This window comes from Elgaria multicarinata, chromosome 13, assembly GCF_023053635.1.
Source record: "Elgaria multicarinata webbii isolate HBS135686 ecotype San Diego chromosome 13, rElgMul1.1.pri, whole genome shotgun sequence".
NCBI lineage: Eukaryota > Metazoa > Chordata > Lepidosauria > Squamata > Anguidae > Elgaria > Elgaria multicarinata.
The window spans coordinates 35471128-35493183 of record NC_086183.1 but is presented as its reverse complement, the minus strand read 5'-3'; the positions used below and the strand labels follow the sequence as shown (position 1 = coordinate 35493183).

Sequence of the window (22056 nt, the reverse complement as noted above, 5' to 3'; positions counted from 1 at the left end):
CCTGAGCCTCTCCCCGGCTGCAGAAGCAGCAGATGCTTCTTGGGCCCCAGTGACGCTCAGCGGCCTCCACGCTGCCTCCCCTCCCCCATTCCCACCTCCACCCAACCCCACCACACACAGGCAGGCTGCTGCTCAAGGGCCTGCCTCCCCACCCTGTGCCCTGTACCATGGGGCCTCTGTGTCACGAGGGGCGCATGTCCGGGATGGCCACTGCTTCCCCCATCAGGTCGGGAGGCAAGATGCTGCGCCAGGATTGTGGCCATCTTCTCGGAGGGATCCAAAGCCTTTCGCCGCTGCAGCACAGCCTGGAGCTCTGCCAACCTGAGAGAGGGTACACTGGGGTCAACAGTGCACACAACAAGCCCCCCTCCCACTGGACCCAACGCAATGGCATCTCCAGACCCTCCCACCCACCCACCCACCCTTGAAGGCACTGCAGGGGCAAACACGCCTCCCTTCCATGGCAGCCTCCTCCTCCGGGCACTGAGACTGCTGTTGTTGCTGTCCCTGCTCATCTGCATAGCCCCTCACCCATTTTGCATATTTACTGGTCACGCTGAAATACGACCAAGACACTTGGCTTCTCAGTTCCCAACCCACAAGAGAGATCGTGGTACTATCCCATGACTAGGACCATGTGAAAACTCTACCAGATTATTCCTACGATCCACACGCATGTTGACATGCTAAAAGAACTCCCAAAAGGTTGGTGAGGCAGGACTTCCCTTTGCAGAGGCCTTGCTGATCTTTCTTCACCCAGGCTTATTCTTCCACACACTTACAATTGTAGCATTAACGCTCTCCTATAAGTACCCCAAGGCAGACATTAGGCACAGGTCTAGTTTCCTGGGTCCTTTCTTGCACCAGTTCCCTTTCTAATTTAAAGAAAAACTGTTACGTATGATACCTTCCAGTCCTCTGAGGGAAAGGTAGATTTTATCAATAAGTTATAGTAAAACAATTGGCAATTAACTTTTGAGTTCTTTTTGAACTCTCTGGAGAATGCCTTTGTCATGGGGACCGGTTATCACATTTATCAGTCAGCTCCTGGCCTTGTTGTCACTGTTCATTGCCATAATTCCTCCTGTGAGCTTCCTCCAAGTGACAACTCAAACACGGGTGTAGCTCCCAGCGCAGCGAGGTGAAGGATTCCCGTGGCCCCTCTGCCGTCTCGCCATCCTGCCCCTCCTTTGCCATCTAGTAGCTCTCTGGCTGCTGAAATCCGGCCACTGATCTAGCGGGATGCCCCCTTCTTTTCATGCCCAGCTTCCTCTGTCTCGGCTCCCCTCAGTGCCAGCTCTGCAACCGCTCACCTTGGGCTTCGCACTCTCTGTTTATCATCTGTCCTAGGTGGGGGGATGGACTCCCACTCCCAAAGACCTCCCTGCCCTTTCTAGCCACACTGCCTCTATTTATCCAGTCTCGTCAGGGACCCAGCACACACACGCACACACACACACACACACACACACACACACACACACACACACACACTGCCCCGGCTCCTGCCCTGAGGGATCCCAGCCCTGGCTTATGGGGCCCCCAGAGGACGCCTGCCATGTATGGGAGGGGGTAGAGGAAGCATTCAGCCCACCCCAACTCACGTCAGAGGCTGCCAGCGAACGGCCATGGACTGCAGGGGAGCCCGGGGGGTCGGCTGGGCCAGCGTGGCAACAAGAGCGGTGCGTCCACAGCGGGGCCCTGTGAAGCCCGGGCGGCAGGTGCAGCGCTGGGGGGCTTTGCACTGGCCCCCATTTTGGCATCGAGGGGTGCAGACGGCTGGGGAAGAGGAGACAGGCCCAGCGGGTCCATGAGCCCCCTCGGACTTCTTCCGCCCTGCTCCCCCACCCTCTCCCAGTCAGCCTCCCACGGCTCAGCACGGGGCCCGGGGGAAGAGCGCCTGTTTTGCACCTGGACGGGACCAGCTTCAGTCTCTGGTGGCCTTACCAGGTCTCTTGGAAAGAGCCCCCCTTCCCCCACGAAGCCCCCGAGAGCCACTGCCAGGCAACACAGGCAACGTGGAGACAGACGGACCACGTGACCGACCCTGTCCAGGGCAACTTCTTCCCGTGTCCCTGAGGGGGTAGGGAACCCCCTGTCCCACAAGAAAGCGATGGCAGACGGCTCCGTTACCAGGGCAGCCCCAGGGCAGTTTTTGTGGTGCGCGACTGGGAGGTCAAGACCTTGGGTCTAAGTGGTGCTGATCCTCCTGGCCCTCTGGGATACAGGCCGCTACTGCCACCTGCCGGCCAAGGGTGGATCTGCAAGGCGCTCCAGAGATTTAGGGATGTGGCAGGAGGAGGAACATAGGAACATCGAAAGCTGCCTTGACTGAGTCAGAGCCGCCCGGACCATCTAGGCCAGTACTGTCCACACTGGCAGGCAGCCATGGCCATCCCTCCCTCCCGGGTTTCAGGCAGGAGTTTTCCTGGGGATTGAACCTGGGACCTTCCACACGCAAAGCAGGGTCTCTGCCATGGAGCCACGGCCCCTCCCCACGAGGAGGGAGCGCATGTACAGATCACACATTTCAGGGAGGGGCAGCTGTGGGAGGCCTCCTTTGAATTAAACTTTGGCTCTAGAACATGTGAACTCATTAAAAATGCCTGAGCGTGTGCAGAGTGCCATCCCCTCCCTACTGCCCAGCTCCTAAGAACATGACAAGCACCCTGCAGCTAGGCCTGGCCCAAAGGGCTCCATCTTACCCAGTACCCCTTTGCCACAGCGGCTGGCCAGGGACCTCCGGGAAGCTGAAACGGAGCTGAAACACCGGACGCGAAGAAACAGGTCTCTCGCTTCGCTCCACCCTCCTGCCCACCCCTGCTGGCACGTGGAGTTTAGGGCTAGGCTGTTTCTCTGCAGGCAGGCTCCATTTAGCCACCATGGCTATGAGCCACCGATGGCCCGTTTGCCATGACTGCTGAATGATTCCTTGAAAATCCGCTCATCGCCGCTCACCACATGGCCTGCAAATCCCACGAACGCACCTTGTGAGGGAACATGAACCTCCAAACCAGAGAAAATGGCTTCCTGGCAGCCTGGAACCCGGCACATAAGAACGTCAGAAGAAGAGCCCTGATGCTGGATTGGACCAAGGGTCCACCTCGCCCGGCGCTCTGTTCACACGGTGGCCATCCAGCTGTCAGCCAAGGACCCACAAGCAGCCCACGCCCGCCCTGGCTGACTTTGAGCCACTGGGGCTGCAGGAGAGGCAGGCCCAGCCCCGACTCAAGGAGGCGCTGTGGTTCAGCAGACCAAGCCTGCTGTTGGGCTGGGCGGATCACAGCCCCTGAGAGGGCACCCCTCCCTCCTGAGGCTGCCTTACCTTTGGTGCATTTCCCAGCCTTGGGGGCGAGGGACCATCCGGGGCAGCAGGTCTCGCCACAGGTGTTGGGTCTGCAAAGAGAGGCCAGAGGAGGGGCAGTGACGGAGGAGCCGGGAGAGGCGGCTGAGGTCACCCCTCCCTCCCCAGAGGAACCTGGGCAGGTGTGTGGCACTGGCAGCAGAGCCTGAGCTGGCTAGATCCCAGCCTCTGGGTTTGAGTCCCATTCATCTAAGGGGAAGAGTGGCAGGAAGGGATTAAATGAGGGCGTGGGAAGAGGGCAGAGCCCTGAGTGGGGCTGGGGCTGTGGCTGTGGGGAGAAGAGGGGCTGGCCTCCTCCTAGGCAGCCCCTGAATCTGATGCCAATAGCAGATCCTCCGCCTGGACTCGCCCAGAATGGCTTCAGCCCTGCTCACCCCCTTCATTTGGCCTGGCTACCCCATCCCTGCAAGGCAAGCAGCAGCAGCAGCACCTGGATGAGGGAGGGAGGGCTTGACTGGGCTCCCAGCACCTTCCCATTTAGAAGTGCAGCCCAGCCCCCTTTCAACACACCAAGCTGAGTTGCCGTAGGAGACAGAGCCCTCCCCCCAGACCCAGCAACCGCTCACAGCCCCTCCCTGCCTCATGCATGTCTCCCAGGGGCTCCGGAAGGGGGCTGCTGGCCCGGCACCCCTGTCCCCCTCCAGACGTTGCCTCTTCTTTCTCGCCCCTTTAACCCCAGCCAGGCACGGCCGATGCCCCTCCTGTGTGACCTGCAGCCACAGGTGCTGCAACCCAGAGCGACAGGACAATCCCACTCTCCAGAGCCGGGAGAAAGTGCACAGACCACCCGGACGTCCGAATGGCTCCGAGGCTGGAGAAGAGCCAAGAGGCCGCACAGCAGCCAGCCAGGCGGCCCAACGTGAAGCCCCCAAAAGCAGGGAAGGAGCACGAGGGGAGCCCCCGCCCACCTGTTCTCCCCTGCCACTGGCTGTGGAATTCATAAGTAGCCATCTGAAGTAGTGGCTTTAACCTCCACCATGAATCCTTTTAAAGGCGTTCGAGTTGGTGGCCTTCATGTGAATTCCATCAGCCAGCCACCTGCCCTGCTGGGTGAAGATGAGGCCCTTCCGCCCCAGTGCCCTGAACCTTCCGCCACTCAGCCTCATGGGAGGACCTGGGCTGGGGGGCTCTAGTGCCGTGACAGGGGCAGAAGAACCTCTTTCTGCATTTGCCTTTCAAGCTCAGGGGCAGTTTCCTTCCCAGCCCTCAGACTACACCGAGGCCCCTCCATGGCCACCTGCCCCCCTCCACTCCTGAATCAACCCCCTCACTGTCCAGGCTCCCACCACCACCAACAACAACAACACACGCACACACACAGCTAATTCCTGACATTCTTCCCCTGACCGGGATTCGAGTTACTAAGTGGATTTGCAGCCCGCCTGGCAGAGGAAGGAGCTTTGCTTTGGGCCTCTGTGAAGCTCAGAGAAGAGCGTTCTGACCAGCCCCCACGAGAACGGGAGGGGGACAGCAGAAGGCCCCGACACCACCACCACCACCACCCCTTCCTGTGCCCAGAAGGAACGCAGCTGACCACGAGGAGGCAGACCCTGCCCTGACCTCATCCTGAGCGGCTGGGAGAGTTCCAGGCACGCAAAGCTGCCCACGGCCACCCCCACCTTGATGGGGGATGGGACGGGATTGCAGATAAGCCTGCAGGTACATGTCCAGAGTCAGTCAGGCCGCGGGTTTCCAAAGCGGGCAGCAGGCTCAAGCACAGCGCCCAATGAGCAAGCGCGCACGGGCAAAGGCCTCCCCTTCCCGGGCAAAGGCCTCTCCCTCCCGTTTTGGCCAAGGTTCTGCCTGGAAGTGGCCAGAGTGCTCCTCCTGCCCCGGGAAGCTGTCTTGGGGAGACTGTGGCCACCAGAGGCCCAGGCATTTAACAGCATTTAACAGCATATGCTACGGTTGTTTGTTTGTTTAATGGACCCCAGAACTGTTGTTGTTAAAATGGATACTATTTTATACAGTTGTTTTTGTATTTTTTGACGGTTTAAAATTTTGTATACTTTTTAATGTCCACTGTTTTTTAACTTTTGTAAACCGCCCAGAGAGCTTCGGCTATGGGGCGGTATACAAATTTAATAAATAAATACTAAATAAATATAAATAAAGGGGCCGCTGGCTGATGCCACCGGAGTGCTGCAGCTGCAAAGGAAGGCTCGCGGGGGCAGAGCGGCTTCCCGGAGCAGCCTGCAGCAGCGGGGCGAAGAGGGGCAAAGGGGCGAGCAGGCGGCTGCCGGGGCCGGCGGCGGTGGCAAAGGGCGGGGACCCTGCAGCCGCCTGCCTGGCACCTGGGAGAGGCCGGTCGTGGCCCTGCGACGCCAGCCTGCCTGCCTGCCTGCCTGCCCGGAGGCCCTGCGGTTTACAGCCTCGGTGCCCCCCTCTGGCAATGCAAGCCAGGGGCGCCAGAGAGCACAAGCGGAGACCCCCAGCGCGAGCGGCGGGAGAAAGTGGCAGCGGCCGCCAAGCTGAGGAGTTGCCGCTCCAGCCCCGCGCTGACATTTCCAGATGGGGCCTCCAGACCCTGCTGCCCCCGCCAAACCCCCGCCGCGGCCCTGATGAGAAGACCAGGCAGCGCTCGCTCGCTGGCTGGCTGGCTGGCTGGCTGGCTGGCTGGCGGGGAGAGACGCTCCCGCGCGCGGCCAGGGCCATGGGGGGCCTTGGGGTACGCCCGCTCCGGCGCTGCCGATGGCGAGCCTGGCCCGGGGCAACTAGCTCCCAGAGGCAGTGGACGCTGGGGCGCCCCGTCCGCGCTCCGGGCCACTTCCAGCCCTCTAGGTGGGCCCGGGGCCAAGCTGCGCCGCCGCCCCCCCCCCCGCAGAGCAGCTGGCAGGCAGGCAGGCGGGCCGGGAGGGGGCCCGCTCCGCGCGCGCGCCTGGCGCCAGCCTCGTCGGGGTCGGGAAGAGAGGCGCGGCCGGGAGAGGCAGGGGCCCTTCCCTCCGTTACCTGCCCGCTTTGGCGCTCCGCCCCGCCGGGCTCTTCCTGCGGCTCTGCTGGGCAAGCGGGCCGCCGGGGGCTGCCGCTGCTGAGCGCCCCGGACGGCGTGGCCCTCGGGCGCCCGGCGCCGGCGGCGGCAGCAGCAGCAGCAGCAACAGCAGCGACACGCCGAGCAGGCAGAGCGCGCCCAGCGCCGGCGGCCGCATCCTGCTCGCCGTCGACGGGGCGCACCGGCCGACCCGACGGGCGCCGAGACAAGAGGCTGCGGCGCTGGGCCCGGCGCCGCTGGCCGCCAATGAGCGCTCAGCCCGGCTCGCCTGCCCCTCCGGCCCCGCAGCCAATAGCCGGCCGCCCGGCCGCCGGACGGGGAGGGGCTCCGGCCGCAGCGCAGGTGCCGTCGGGGGGCGAGCGGGCGCGGGGGCGGGGGGAGCTCCCTTCGGCCGGGGCAGAGCCCCGCCAGGGCCAAGCAGGGCGAAGGAGCCCCACTCCACGTAAGCTCCGGGGGGTGGGGGGAGTGGGGAGTTGCGAGCTGGCCCGGACTGCCCCAAATAGGGGTCGTGGCTGGGGTTGCAGGCAGCGGTGTGCAAAGCGCAAACGCCGGGTTGGGCGTAACTAGGAAAGGAATGGAAAATAAAACTGCCACGCGCCTGCAGCCCTTATGCAAATCTTTGGTGTGGCCTCCCTTGCGCGCGCCATCCTGGTCACCGCACCTCAAAACGGACATTGTCGAGTTGGGAAACGTGCAGAAAAGGGAAACGATGAAGGGGCGGGCGCGTCTCCCCTAAGAGGGCAAGCTCTGTTCCGGGCTCTTTAGTTTGGGGGAGGCGGATAAGGTGGGGCATGATAGGACTGCACAAAACTATGGATGGAAGGGAGGATGCGGATAGGGCGGTCACCCCACTTCTAGAACTCAGTGGGGTCACATCCCATGACGCTAAAGGATAGGAGATTCAGGACAGGTAAAAGGAAGGACTTCTTCACACAACGCATAAGTTTAACTATGGAATTCGCTAGCACAGGACTTCGTGATGGCCACCAATTTGGATGGCTTTGGATGGGCCGGCCAAGGGCAAGATGGAGGGATGATATTCTGGAGGTGACAGACTCGACCTTGGGGGAGCTGGGGGTGGCGACGGCCGACAGAAAGCTCTGGCGTGGGCTGGTCCATGAAGTCACGAAGAGTCGGAAGCGACTGAACGAATAAACAACAACAAAAGGGCTAGACAAATGCCTGGCAAAGTCTCCTGGTGGCTGTGTTCTACCTCCAGTATCAGAAGCAGTATGCCAATGCACACCAGTTGCTGGGGAACATGGGTGGGAGGGTGCTGTTGCACTCATGTCCTACTTCCCACAGGCAGTTGGTTGGCCACCTGGGTGAACAGAATGCTGGCCTAGAGTGGCTAGAAAGCCCCAGCCCGGGGTGAAATCTCTCCTCCATGTTCAGTGGTCTTAAGAGACCCTCCCCCCGCAGCTCTCTGCCTGCCTCCATTTGCAATGTGGGGCCAATGTTACTGGCCCACCTTACCAGGCTGGTGCAAAGATCCCTGAGATGGTGCCTGCGGGGTGCTTTGCCCATTCATCAGACAGTGACTGCCCAGCTGCAGGGCCAAGCATCCGTTCCCTGGGCTCAGCACAAACCTGTAACATCGCAGCCCGGGAGATACCCCAGCCCCCAGCCCATCACCACACCCCACGCACACACCCCACCACCTCATGTGTCCACCTGGCTGACAGTGACAGCTGCTGCAGGCAGTAACTGGTTGGAGGTCCTGCAGTTTCTGTGGGTAGGAGGCATAATGCTTGCCCCATTGTTTCCACAATGTGTTGGCAGGGTGGGGGTGGCAATAGGCAGCATGGTTTAGGTCTGGGTTTGCCTTCAGGAAGAGAGGAGGCGGACGGCTCCAGGGTTCTACCTTACAAGCGGTGTGCATGAGTCTTTCATTGGGCAACCATTTCTCCGGCGGTGGCTTCCTGCACTCTTTGGCTTCCTGTGCTTCAGTCAAGGGGGAAAGATCTTAAAGTAATTCCTTCCAGAAGGCTTTCTTTGGATCATGAAGCCCAGGCAGCCCAGGATGGTGCAGAGTAACAGAAAGATGGGTAATAGAAAGGAGGAGGAGAAAAATGCCTGCACAAGGCACCCATGGCCACCTCACTGTGTTTAGATAAGCTCAAAGCCACCACCAAAATAAATTCAAAATAAATTATAAAATGCTTTGAGGAAGAGACAGAAAATGGAAGCCTCTTTCATGGGGGAAGAAAAAATCCAGGCAACTGGAGGGCAGAATTTGACACACTAGTTCCACCTCTTCCCTGGAGATGAACACAATACGCACGCGCGCACACACACACACACACACACACACACACACACACACACACACACACACTCACTCTTGCAACATGGCTTTCAGCAAAGTCACGGTATTCTAAACATCTCTGTTTGGGACAAAGTGTATCTCCAGTCGCCCCTCAGGAACATTGGGAACACCTTGGACAACCCTACTGGGTTTGAATAACGGGAGGCATGGAGAAAGATTTCTCCCAAGCACTTTTCTCATACACCTCTTATGACGCCCACCCACCCGCATGCTTTCCCCCCCTAAGCCGAAGAGCCCCAAACTGTGTGAGCTTTCCTCCTACAGAGCTGCTCCAGGCCTATTGATGCATTAAGTTGCCCTTTCCTGACTGTGGAATTTGACTTCTTTTCACCCACTGAAACCCTGTTTGTGCATCCGTGATGTTTGGAATATTTTTGTCCCAGCATGCATCACTTTATGCGTAACTACTTTGAACCCCTCCAGTTTGGAGAGATCTTTTGGGAGCTCTTTGCAGTGGTGGAGATTTCATTACCAATGCCTCCACGCCATCCACAAACCTGGCTCCCTCACTGCTCCGGGCCAGTTCTTCTGACAGCACCACCCAACAGAGTTCTGTGCCTGGGGGTGGGGGGTGGGGGATCCTTATCTCCTTCCATGGTGAGAACTCTCAGGGCACCAGGGAGAAGAGCCGTCTTTGCACAGACATATTCTGGGATGCCTTCGGGCTGCAAACCTGGACCTCTGAAAACCACGCATCTGGCAGTGCAGCCACAGACCATCTGGCTGCTTGCAACCTTCCTTCGCAGCCTGTTGTGCTGACCGTCATTGTACAGCTACTATTTGAAAAGCGTTACAAGGGAGTCAGGTGGTCCATCTGGCTGTTCCCCTTCATCCTCGCTTGCCACAGGCACTTTGCAAGGGGCCATTTTTGTGGCCTGAGCCAGAAGGTAGGAAGGCCCTTGTCTCGCCTACTTTGACAAAGCGGAAGACTGACTGGCGGCATCCCTTTGCTCAGGGGTGGAGAATGTGGGGCCATCCAGATTTTCCTGGACTCCAAGTCCCACCAGCCTCAGCCAGCCCGGTCCATGGTCAGAGCTGATGGGAGCTGCAGTCCAACAACATCTGGAAGGACACAGCTGGCTTAGCCCCCCCCCTTTTCCCTTCCTTTGTTGATGCTCCTAACGCTTCCAGCTACCTGATTAGTATTGAGAACCAGGCATGGGAGTATGATTTACACGTACATGAACTTCCTGCCATGTGTACAGTATCACACGTATATAACCTCGCATTGCAGCAGCTCCTGCCATGGAATCCCTGGGCAGGGCCCACTCTTCCACTTGCGTGAGGGCCGGGCCGGGCCTCTTGGTCCTTGCCTCAGCTGAAAGGGCACTTGAGGGCAGGACTGCTTTCTTTTTTAGGGCCATCACGCTCCACAAGGATGGGCTGCAGGCTCAGAATCCCTTCTTCTCACGTCTCCAGGCAAAATGACCCTGAGAGACTGTGCTCTAGCTTCAGAACCACAGAAGGCCGGTTTGGCTGGATCAAGCCCAAGCCCACCAGGGCCAGCATGCTTTGCCCAGCAACCAGCGGGCTCAGGCACGCCGGCAGAAACCTCAGGCTGCCCACCAGCAGACTGGCGTGTTTTTGCCAGGGACACACACGCTCGCCATGTGAAGTAGCCAAGTGCCCGCACCCACAACCAGAAAAAGAAGGGATAATCATCTCTTTAAGTCCATAAATATTTCCTTGTGATTATTTCAAATTTGGTTGCATATAAAATTTCACAATTACAACATGGTTGTTAGAAAAGCACAGCCCCCTCCCCGCTTGGTGTGGCACTGGAACCAAGAGTGTGGGGAACCCCCCCCCTTTGGCGTGGCTCTGGCAGATGGGCAAAGCCCCCCCTTCCCCCCCCCAAGTTGGTCTTAGCTGTTGTAGTAAAACTCTCTGGAAGAACGGAGGGGGGCAGGGAGGGGGCTGGTGTTGCTGTTGCGTTTTTAAAAAGAGCCCTGGGTTTTGGGCCCTTCCCAAAGTCTGGGTTTTTTTTTTACCGCCCCCACCACCACATCTGCATGGAGAGTGGAAGCAAAGCTGGGTGGGCGCAGCCCCGGACGAGACAAAAGTCCCTGCGGGTTGGACCTTTGGGGCCGATTTCTGTACCCACCCTCCCCTGAGAATCGGACTGGGGACAAGCTGGCCAAGGCTGGATGCCCTGAAAATCCTGGCTCCCTTCCTCCCCCTCCCCACCTGCAGCGCCACTTTGCCAGAAAAGCAGCAGAAATTTGGCAAGGGAAACCAGGAGTCCCAGAAGGAGTGGCCCAACCTCCCTCCCTGCTGGCACCCCCCCCCCCTCACAGCAGTGGGATAACCACTCCCACTTGAAGGAGGGAGGCACCCTATGCCCCCTCCCCTGGCCAAATGCATGGCTCCATTGGCCTGCAGGGGGCGCTGTTGCAGGGCCAAGCTTCACCAGACAGCTTGGTAAAGCACTTTGAATGAAGAGCCCTGCCCGCTCCCCCCACCCCCGCGCTTCGCCCCAGCCCTGCCCCATTCTGCTTGCCTCTGAGGGGGAGCTGCGTGTTAAGGCTGGGGGTGCACAAGGAAGCTCCTTCCAGGTCGAGCCCCCCCCCCCCCCCATGTATCCAGGGCATTTCAGGCTAGAGCAGCATTCTAAGGAAGTGCTGAAGGTTGCCAGGGATGGTGGTGGTGGGGGTTTATCAAGGGGCACCTCAGGAGCCCCCAGCATCCAGGACACCCAGCTCAGAACTGGTGCTGGCAGTGGGAGGGCCTGCCCAGGCCGGTGCAAGGAGGAGCGGCTGGTGTCAAATTTGATCAGGACAGCTGTGCTGGGCGGAAGGAGCCCTGGAGGGAGGTCTCTGCCCCCCACTCCCCACCCCAGCGTCAGCCTCTGTGGCAGTGGCAGCTTCCTGGACAGGAGCTGGGAGGGAGGGGTCCCTTGTTGTGCTTGTTGGTGTTTACAGGCGGGGGGGCACAAAGGTCAGGGCGTCCTGCCCACCAGGATCCACTTCAGGGGGCGGCCGCCAGGACAGAGGGAGAAGGCGAGGCCTCTCTCCTGGAAAGGGTCACGTTGGCAGCCCCGGGCTGTGCCATAGAGGCTTGCCCAGAGCTGGCACTGTCCAGTCCCACCAAAGGGCCACGATCCCAGCAGCAGTTGGCAGCTGCAAAGCCAAGTCTTGTCAGCAAGTTCCTGAAGGTGGCAAAGCCAGCTGGGCAGACACAGAATCCCTCCTGGGCCCAGTTGGCCCAGGCTCAGCCCAGTCCAGGTGCTGATGGTCGCCAGTCCTGCACCGCCTCCACTTTTCCATGCTCCAGGTGGCACAGGCCGGCGCAAGGGGCGGTGCCACCGCAGGACAGGCACAGGGCGGGAGGGAGTGGGAGGCCGGCCAGGCTAGATGGTGGTGTAAATGTAGACAAAGATGATGACCAGCAGGTTCAGGATGGTGCCCACAATGCCCAGCACGGCCAGGACACGCTCCTCCCGGTCCTCCTTGGACTCCCGGGGCAGTCTGGGCCCGGCCCCCTCGCTGGCCCCGGCAGCACCAGGCACCATAGTGACGTTCAGCTTCTCCACCCGCAGCTTCAGGTCAACCTGCTGAGTAGGAGGGAGGAGGGAAAGGAGGAGGCTCCGTTAGAAGATGGGAGGAAGCCACGCGGGGCAGAGGAGCAGAGCGGCAATACAAAGAGAGAATCATAGAATCATAGAATAGCAGAGTTGGAAGGGACCTACAAGGCCCCTTCCAAGAACACCCAGTGCCTTTCAGAGTACACCTTCTTCAGGCATTCTAGAAAGCAGGACATTGTAATTCCAATTATTCTACAAAAGATTCAAAGAACAGACACCACCAGGACCACCCCAGGTTCTATGGGCCCTGAGGCAGCAGCGGGGCCAGTGGGAGCCCTTGGCCCCTCCTCAGACCATCCCACCCCCGTTGGCAACTTCCCTTTCACCGAAGGCAAGTCTCAACCAATATCGCAAGCTGCTAACATTCACTAGAACCAAAACACACACACACACAACAACAAAAACCCAACTCAGCCTTTATTACAAATCATCATAACGCTGGCTCTTATGATCACACACCGCGCTGAGGAGCAGGACCCGCTCCGGGCTGGGAGGCATGAGGGCTAAACCGACTTCGCTTATCGTGCAAATGCGTGCACGTGCAAACACACGCCCTTCTGACAGTTGTCCTGTGAAGATCAGGGGTGGCGCTGAAATTGGGCCTAAATGGATTTTGGTAGCCAGCTTGTTCCGATCGTGGCAGGAGCCCCAGTGGATCGGAGGCCAGATTTAGCGGAGCCTTCGTCGCTCCGGTGGCCTTGGCTCATTCTCCAGGCTGGACCGGGCATGGCTGTGTGGGCACAAAGGCTCCCCCGACGCCCTGCAGCTCCAACCACGTTGCCAAGCTGCTTGTGGCACTGACGCCTTTGCCGCCACCAGGCTGAGTGGGCAGCCAGTCCAGATCCTCAGCCTGGGAGCCGCTCTGGAAGCCAGAATAGCACCTGGAATCCAAGCCAACCATTTGGAGAGAATCCTGGGGCACGGCTGTGTGGGCGCAGAGGCTCCCCCGAAGGCAGTGATGCAGCTGAGATGAAATGAAACTGGAGCAGAACCCCCAGGACTCTTGCAAAGCAGCTCTATCAGCCAAATCCCTTTCAGCTCAGCATCAAACCAGTTTAAGCCCAAGGGCCCCTGTGGTCCTTGGGACCCTTCCAGGGCTGCCTCTGAGGGCATCAACAAGGACAACAAAGGCCTCCCTACTCCTTTGCTCCCCACGTTCAGCCACGAGCCACGTTACTTCCCTTCTCCCTTCACAACACTGTAGAGCTATGAGCTTTCCTCTCGTCCCCTTTGGAAAATCCTGGGCCCCACTTTCGCCGTTTTCTACTGCCGTCCTGACGCTCGCCTTCCACCCTCACAGCCCTCCGTCCTCCCGCCGTGGTCCCAAACCTGCAGTCAGAATCATAGTGCTTCTTTCGTCATTCAAACCACCGGACACGGGACGAAGCTTTCATCATGCTCTCGCCCTTCCTCACTCACAGAGTTTTGTGGGAGGTCCAGTCAGCTGCATCTTCTATTTGTAACCCTTCCATATTCTCTCATCTCTTCTTCCATCTTTTTTCTTGCCACAAAAAATCTATTAAAGGGGGGAAGGTTGGAACAGCTGCACACGGGGCCTTCTGGCTGGTAGCACTTGGAGGCTTCACCCTCTGGGCTCCTCTCCATTCTGCACCCCCCCACACACACACACCGTGACAAGCTCCTTGTCCCTCCCCCTTATCTCTATCCCGAAACATCCCAGCTGGTGACATCCACGCCTCCAGCTCCAGCAGCCTCAGCCGTCCAAAGGTCTCCTGTTCCTTCAAAGAGCCCTGCCCTTCCTCCCTGGCTGCCCCCATGCCCGGAACTGCCTCCCAAACTGCCCCCATCATGGTTCCTCATACGTCCTTCCAAACCTACCTTCTCTTTGAAGACGTCAGGACTTTCCCTCGGCCCCCATAGATGACTGGAACTGAGCCAAAGTATGTCTGAGTGCCACCAGCGCGAAGCCTCCTCCCGCTCCTTAGCCACTGTTTGGGGACTGGAAGAAGGGCGCTTTGAAGCATCTGCCTTCTCCACCCCCAAGCGCCTCCTCACTTTACCTGCCTGATGTGCCACATCTCTTGCAAATCACACCCGGCAGCAAAAGGACAGGGCCCCAATACATGCCACTTCACAAGGGAGCCTCCTGCTGCTGATGCCCAGGGGATATATGGCCTGGCCTGGAAGCTGCAGCCCCCCCTTCCATGGGCTGGAGCCCAGGCTGCCCCCGCTTTGCTTGCAAAGAAATGTAAAGTGTGTCATCAGCAATGACAAAGATGGACACCCCCACCCCCATGAGCCCTCCTGGGAGGGCTCTGAAGGCAGCATGCAAAGAGAAATCCACCCCTGGGTGAGGGTTCCCTTGAAGAGGAGGGCCTCTGATCTAGGCTGACAGGGGAAACTTTGGCTACACCGGATTTACACGAACACGGCATGGCCGTTCTTTTTGGCGGCACAAACTTGGTTCCCAAACAAACTCCTTTTGCCCAAACATTGATCTGAGAAGGGGGTGCCTTGTTCTCTGCAACCTTGCCTTTCCTCATGGTGGAGCTCAGCACGCGATGCTCATCCAGAGGGAGGCTGCAGCAGGAAGCAGGCAGCACCTGGCCTTGTGGGTGCTTCAGTCCAGGAGGAGACGAGGGACCCCCTGGTGCTCAGGAGCAGCCCCTGTCCTGCCCTGGCCATCCAGCTGCCTGCCCTTGCGTGACCAGGGAATGGCTGCGACTTAGAATGCTGGAATCATAGAGTTGGAAGGGGCCTCTAAGGCCATCAAGCCCAACCCCCTGCTCATTGCAGGAATCCACCTTAAAGCATCCCTGACTGACAGCTGTGCAGCTGCCTCTTGAATGCCTCTGGTGTGGGAGAGCCCACGACCTACCTGGGCAATTGGTGTCATTGACATACTACTCTAACCAGGGCCGGTGCCAGACTATTTTGCGGCCTAGGCAAGGTGAGCTACTTTCACACACACACACACACGCCCCCAAAATGCCAACTTTGATTTTTAAGGACATAGTTTCTTGGAAAAAATAAGAAGCACAAAACTTGAAACTGCTAAATTTATTTTAAAGTGCAAGAAATACGTCATGCCAATTATAGCAAACAAATTGGAAAGGAATGTCTATGGGTCTAAAATGCATTATTTAATAGGAATATCACCTCCAAATCATCCCCCCCAACTCACACGCGCGCACACACACACACACTCAGCATCACTCACTCCAAACAAACACACCCATGAACACATGCATTCACTCAAAGACCCCATGCACCCCATTCACCCATACATTCTCTCTCTCTCTCTCTCTCTCTCTTCAGGGCATGTTCCGGAAGTCCAAACATGGAGCCACCCCACCCCCACCCCAGCATCCCTGGCTTTGCTTCAGCTGGGTGGGCACGGGGCGCCATCTCGCCCGCCCAGGCCCAGCTGAATCCTCGGGCCGGGCTGGCTCACAGCCAACACGCGTGAGTGCTGTGCTGTGCCCGCCGCCCCTCTTAGCTTGGTGCTCTAGACGGCCGCCTGAGTGGCCTCTATGGTAGCACCGGCCCTGACTCTAACAGTCAGGAAGTTTTTCCTGATGTGCAGCCGGAATCTGGCTTCCTGTCATTTGAGCCAGTTACTCCATGTCCTGCACTCTGGGAGGATCGAGAAGAGATCCTGGCCCTCCTGAGTGTGACAACCTTTCAAGTATTTGAAGAGTGCTATCATGTCAGGGACAACCATCTGTCAGGGATGCTTTAGGGTGGTTTCCTGCATTGTGCAGGGGGTTGGACTCGATGGCCTTGTAGGCCCCTTCCAACTCTGCTATTCTATGATTCTATGTCTCCCCTCAATCTTTTCTTCTCCAGGCTAAACATGCCCAGTTCTTTCACTCTCTCCTCACAGGGCTTGTGACAGGCTTCCATAGTGTGAAAGGGGAGTTCCCCCTCAAAGGAAGTCAAAGCAGGAATTCTGACCCAAGAAGAAGGCTGGCCCCCACAGACCACATGACGCCACCAAGCACTCTCCAACAACCCTACTCCAGAGTAGGACACTGGGCCACCAATACAAGAAGAACTGGAAATACGTGCAGAAGAGCCAGCAACTCAGCTGCATCCACAGACTGCAAACCAAGACACAACACCTAGAGCCAGTGCAGGACACGACTGAGGAGGAATGGCGCACCACAGATGGAGGGCACGAGTGGAATCTGACATCCTAAATACTTCTCCCGTTTTCTGGGAATCCAACACAAGTGAAAGGAGAAATGCCTCGATGACAAGAGAAGTTTGACAATGGAACCAAGGGCCCCTCCTTTGCTGGGGGTTTTCAAGCAGAAGCCGGACAGCCACCTGTTGGGGGATTTCTGCATTGATCTGGGGGCTGGACTAGGTGACCTCCAAGGCTGCCTCCAACTTGAGGATCCTGCGATCGTAAAACCAACGACCTTGGACAGGAAAGAATCCCACGGTGTGTATGTGAGAGACAAACGTACACACAGAGAGACACACGCACCTTAGCCAGTACTAATCGCTTCATCCACAGGGTATTTCAAAGTTATTGCTTTTAAAGACGATTAACCAGAGGCAGGAGCTCCCCTCCCCAGGCTCCTCAGCACAGTGGCTGGGATGGAGGGCAGGAACGGAGGCCATGTGAGAAACAAAGGGCCCAGCAAGCCCCACAGGTGGGTGGGGGGCAGCCATCAGAAGTCTCCCCACCCCAGCCCGTCCCAGTTCTGACAGCATAGCAAGATGCAGCTTGCCAGTGTGTGTGGTTGTTGGGAGGGGGGGGTTCTGCTCAATGACAGGCTGGTTTGTTTGCGCTCCCATGCGCCTCCACATCAGCAACTTCACCCCTTCATGGATGCATCTGGTGCCACCGCTGCTGCCTGGTTCCTTTACAACTCTCATCAGCATCAAGGAGCAGGCTCTGACGCAGGCTGGGGACTGGGGGGGGGGATCCATCCTTTGTAGCCACCCGTGAAGGAAGCCAAGGAGTGGCTGATCCCCCTCCAGTGGATTTGTAGATGACCCCTCACCCCCAAGCCTTTCCTCCCCACCCCCCCACCCTATCCCCTCCCTCCCAGCAGCACCAGTTCCACTGTGGTCTCCAGCATGCTCTGCCCAGTGTGTGCTCTTCTGTGGGTACACATGACACCTTCCCCAGGGCCCCTCCCCAGCCAGTTAGGGTTGTGGGGAGGGAGTGGAGGGGAGAGAGAGAGAGACTTACCACGCACTGCATCAGGAATGGGAGGAGAGTCCCATAGGCAGCACCCCATGCAGCGGCTTTGCAGGCCCTCCGTGGGCTCAGGTGTGGCTGGCCCTGGCAGCCAGGAGCTGGGGAGACAACACAGCAGCCCAGAGTGAGGCTCAGTGGGCAGGCAGGCGGCAGCAGTGGGCTCACTCTCAGATCACAGCCTGTGCTTAGCTAAGGGGCAGCAGTCAGGGAGGTGATCACCCCAAAGGCTGGAGCAACAGGCAGGAGCATGGGAAGGGGCAGCCTGAGTGCTCAAAGGGGGACCCCTGAGCCTGGCGTGGCTGAAGCCTGGGGCAGGAAGCCCTCGGCCCCAGCTGGAGCCAAGCCTCAGTATGCCTCCCTGTGAGAAAAACCCATTCTCCCCCTTCGGTCCTCCCCCGTCCTCCCCCTGTCTCCCATGCCCAATTTCAGATGGCCAGCTCCTTGGGGCAGGGAGAGCACCATGTACACTGATGAGGCATCACCACCACCACCATTATTATTATTATTTATTTATATAGCACCATCAATGTACATGGTGCTGTACAGAGTAAAACAGTAAATAGCAAGACCCTGTCGCATAGGCTTACATTCTAACCTTACATTCTAACCTTACATTCTAACCACCATTTTAAACATGCCTTTCAATATAAAAATATACTCAAAACAGTCCACAGTTACAACAACAACAACATTAAAAATGCAATCAACACTTCTCAAAAGCAGAAACACCCAGTTCGCAAGGCAGCACCTGACCATGCCGGCTACTGGAAGAAGAGAACTCTTAGCTGCCGGCTGAAAGGCAAGTGGGGGCGGGGCAGGGGAAGTCCTTGGGCAGGCGGTGCCAATGTCTTGGTGCCACCACAGAAAAGGCCCTGTCCCTCATGCCATCATACTTCCCACAGCAGGAAAACATCAAGCAAGGTGTGGGTGGGTGGTGGGGTGGGGGTGGAGTCTTAGTATATGAGGAGTGAAGGGGAAGTTATAGCTGCAAAGGCAGGCTCTACCTCAGGGGGTGGAAGCCTCCGGAACAAACTTTTCTAGTGCAGGGTTATTGGAGGCAGGATGGGGCGGGCCTGTGTGTGTGCCTGGTAGCAATGATGAATTTTTGTGATGACACAGATGAATGACGTGTGGGTGTGTAAGGCACATGTGTGGCATACCACAATTTGTGGCTGTTACTATGTGCATGTAGCGTGTGTTGCTCAACCTCAAATCAGTGACAATGTATAATGCGTGAGTCTACAAAAAGCTGTGCTCCACCACACCAGCCTGTTGTGGCAAATGTCAGTGTACGCATGCTGTGCGCCTGGCTGCAAACACAGTTTCCCAATCTCACCACTGACCTTGGCTTCCCAGGATGAAGGCAGCATAAACACTCTCAATTGCCCACAATTGCTGGCATCCAGCAGCGCGGGGGGTATGCACTCCCCTCCCCACCCAGCGCATGGTGTACATGAACAGCAGAGCTGCTGAGCTGTTTGCGCTTTTTGTGGGATGTGCTGTCCTCCCTTCGTGCCGGCATGTTGCGCATCTAACCAAGGAGCTGAGCATCTGTGTCTGTGCATGTGTGTGTGTATGTGCATTTGTGTGTGTGTGTGAGAGAGAGCGCTTTGCATTGACCACACATGTGCTGCTGCTTCCACTACAATGTTGCATGCCTTCCTCACACACACGCGCACAGTTATTTCACCAGTCCAGGAAAACTGTGATGCGCATCTTGCCTACGTTCACATCCCACTATGGATTGAGCAGGAGGATGTGCTCTGTGCATGAGTGCGTGCACAGCCAGGCATCGGAGCCCTGTGCCTCTGTTGCCATGTTGCAGCCTGTGTGCCGTGACTCTGCCACGTGAAAATCCGTGTGTGTTATTGCGTCTTGCTGTCCCTGCCAATGGCTGCCGTGTGCCGCCGCCGCTGCCTCCCGTCCGCCTCCGACCCCCCCCCCCGTGCCTCATGTGCTGCCGTTGCCCCCCCCCCGCCCCCGTACCTGTGCGCTGGCCTTTCCGGGGGTGCTGCTCTCGCCCTCCGCTTGCTCACTGCCACCCATGGCTTCGGTCAGCAGCGCCCTCCCTTCACTGTGTCTCAGCGGCCAGTCGGCCTGGAGGGGGAGAGAGGAGGCGGCTGGCACACGGAACCCAGCGGGCAGGAGGGTGGGTGAGGGCAGCTAGCCCATCTTGGTGGCTGCTGGCCAGAGCCCCGGGGTTCGTGCCCTATCAGGAGCCCGGCACCCACTTCCCTTGGCTGCTGCAGCAGCTCCGAAGGACATCCGTGCAGCCATGCTTACGCCCCCTCCCCTACGCCCCCCCCAATGCCATGGAAGCACCTAGAATGGCAGCGACGACGCCTTCTCTCCTCCTCCATCACTGGCAGTGCCACCCGGGTCCCTACCCATGCCTGGCGGGGGGCGGGGGCGGAAGGCCCCGTCTGCCCCGTCCAGCCTCCTCACTTACCCTGGCCCTGGTAGGTGGCTCCCGCGAGCACCTCACTGGCTCCTCCGCCCTGTGATGCTTCTTTGGTGCGAACCAGGGGCTCCCCTGCCCCCCCCCCCATCGCTCCTCGCCAGCTGAGCGCCTGTGCATCGGCCAGAGACAGTTGCTAGGCAACCGCCTCCAGGAGTTACATCCTGCATCATGACCGACCGGCCCGGAGATGCCTCCCCCTCCCCTCACGGAGGGAGCGGGGGACCCTCTCTCAGGGCTGGGGTGCTGAGGGCGCCCCGCCGGCAGAAACGGGCCCGGGCGTCTCGGAGAAACGCGCGCGCCGCCGGCCTCCCGGCCTTCTGGTTGCAAGGCGGCGCAACAGGAGCGGGGAGGGGAGGGAGGGAAGGAGGGCTGCAGAGGGGCAGCCCCGCGACGCCCCACGGCATCCGCCTCCCTCCCTCCCTCCGTCCCTCCCCGCCAGCCCCGGAGCCATTTGGCAGAGAATGACTGCCACCGCCAGCTCCAAGGAGGGGCCCCCGACCCCCTCCAACGCCCAGGGCCCTGCCCAGCATCTCCCTGCTGCTTTGGGGCTGCGGGAGGCTCCCTTCGGTTGTGCTCGCCGGCCGGCCAGACCCAGGCACAAGGCCCCCCGCCCCCCTTAGCGTCTCCCTCTCACTCACCCCCCACCGCTGCCTGCCTGCCGGTGGCAGAATGGCGGAGGGCGGGGCTATTTAACCCACCCAGACTCAGTGATTCCTGCACGTGTAAGGATTGGCAGCACCCATTCAGTGGCAAGGGGAACGCACTCTGCACATGCTCAGAGGCACAATTCACTATGATGGTTCTGGGCTGAGTAAACAGAACGTAGGTTCAAGCACGGGGCGGGCAACTGAAGAGACGGTGGACGGCAGGCTCCAGGCCAGGCCAGCAGGCGCTTGGTTTCCCCCTCCCTCTCTCTCACACACACGGGGTGAGAAGTGGGGTGGGGGCAGAGAAATGCTGTGGGGAGCGGAGCGGAGCGGAGCGGGCCGGCTGCAGTTGCCAGGCAAGCCCGGGGGAGAGCTGGTGGCCGGGGGCGGCTGGCTGCGACCACCAGTGCCCCCAGCTAGGCAGCCGCTGCATTCTGCCAGCATTATATAAGGCTCAGCGGAGGGGAGGGTGTGGCGCCCGGGGTGGGGGGCGCCCAGGGTGTGAACAGGAGCAGCGGAGCCGCGCAGCTGCCTCGCTCAGGCTGACTCACAAGCCGCTCTTACATAAGCCAGCCAGTGTGCGTGTGCGTGCGTGCGCGCGCGTGCGTTTTCAGGCCCTGGGGAGACGGGGTCCCCTGCCAGCACCCCGCTGCCAGCTCCAGGGCAGGCTTCACACTCATGGGGGCGTCGGTCTTTTCGCTGCCCGCCCCTGCACAGGCCCCTTTGGGGATTCCGGGCTCTCCGCAAGGCAAGGCAGGCAGGCAGGCCCGCAACACCCCGGGGAAGGATCTGAACAGGCATCCGCAGCTCCCGAGCAGCTTGGGAGGTGGCCGGAATTGGGGGTGGGGGGAGAGACCCCGGAAGGGAATCATCTACACTTGGGGGAAGGGAGCACGGGAGCCAGGTCTGCACAGCAGGCCAGGAGCAGAGGGAAGGAACCTGGACAAGGCAAGCAGGCAGCCTGTTCGCGCTGAAACCCCCTGGCCCACCCCCGGCCCTGCTCAAAGAGCACCACTGCTTTGCACAGCAGGGCAACCAGGAGCAGCCCTGAAGGTCTCCCCCACCCAGAACTGCAGGCGCCCGTTCTTGGGAACTCCTGGTGCGTACAGTGCCGGCGGAGTGCAAAGACGCCCTCTCCCCCCTCACACGAGGGCAGCTTCACAAACAGGTGGGGGGAGGGCTTCTAAGAGCACCCCCTCCCTCTCCACATGCAGAAAGACCCTTCCCTTCTCCCCTCTCTCTCACCCAAGGGGTGCATTGCTTGGGCGTGGGCAGAGCCCAAGGCACGGACACCCAAAGGGGGCGAGGAGAGCAAGCTGGCACTGACAGGGTCCTCCCGTGCCCCCCCGGCCAGGTTGGGCAGCTGGGTCAAGGGGCTGCCAGTTAGTGCTGGGGGGCCCTGGGCCTCACCTCTGGCAGGGAAGCCCCCTCAGGGAAGGCTCAGTCACAGAGTCACAGAGCAAGCCGGGCCCTGCGCCGCGTCTAGCCTTTGCTCACATGCCTG

General features: G+C 59.3%; 1 protein-coding gene across 2 annotated transcripts in view; it reads right to left on the bottom strand.

Moving 5' to 3' along the window:
* The window catches only part of LTBP4 (latent transforming growth factor beta binding protein 4), a 33993-nt gene extending 27445 nt beyond the window's left edge, over nt 1–6548 (bottom strand). For both annotated transcript variants that reach the window (XM_063140771.1, XM_063140773.1), the window contains exons 1-4: nt 6314–6548; nt 3326–3396; nt 1605–1779; nt 167–321 (exon numbers count right to left, since the gene is read on the bottom strand). In XM_063140771.1, the coding sequence (XP_062996841.1) occupies nt 167–321; nt 1605–1779; nt 3326–3396; nt 6314–6510 (598 nt within the window). In that variant the 5' untranslated portion in view covers nt 6511–6548. The remainder of the gene's footprint in view (nt 1–166; nt 322–1604; nt 1780–3325; nt 3397–6313) is intronic.
* Between the last annotated feature and the right edge of the window lie 15508 nt (nt 6549–22056).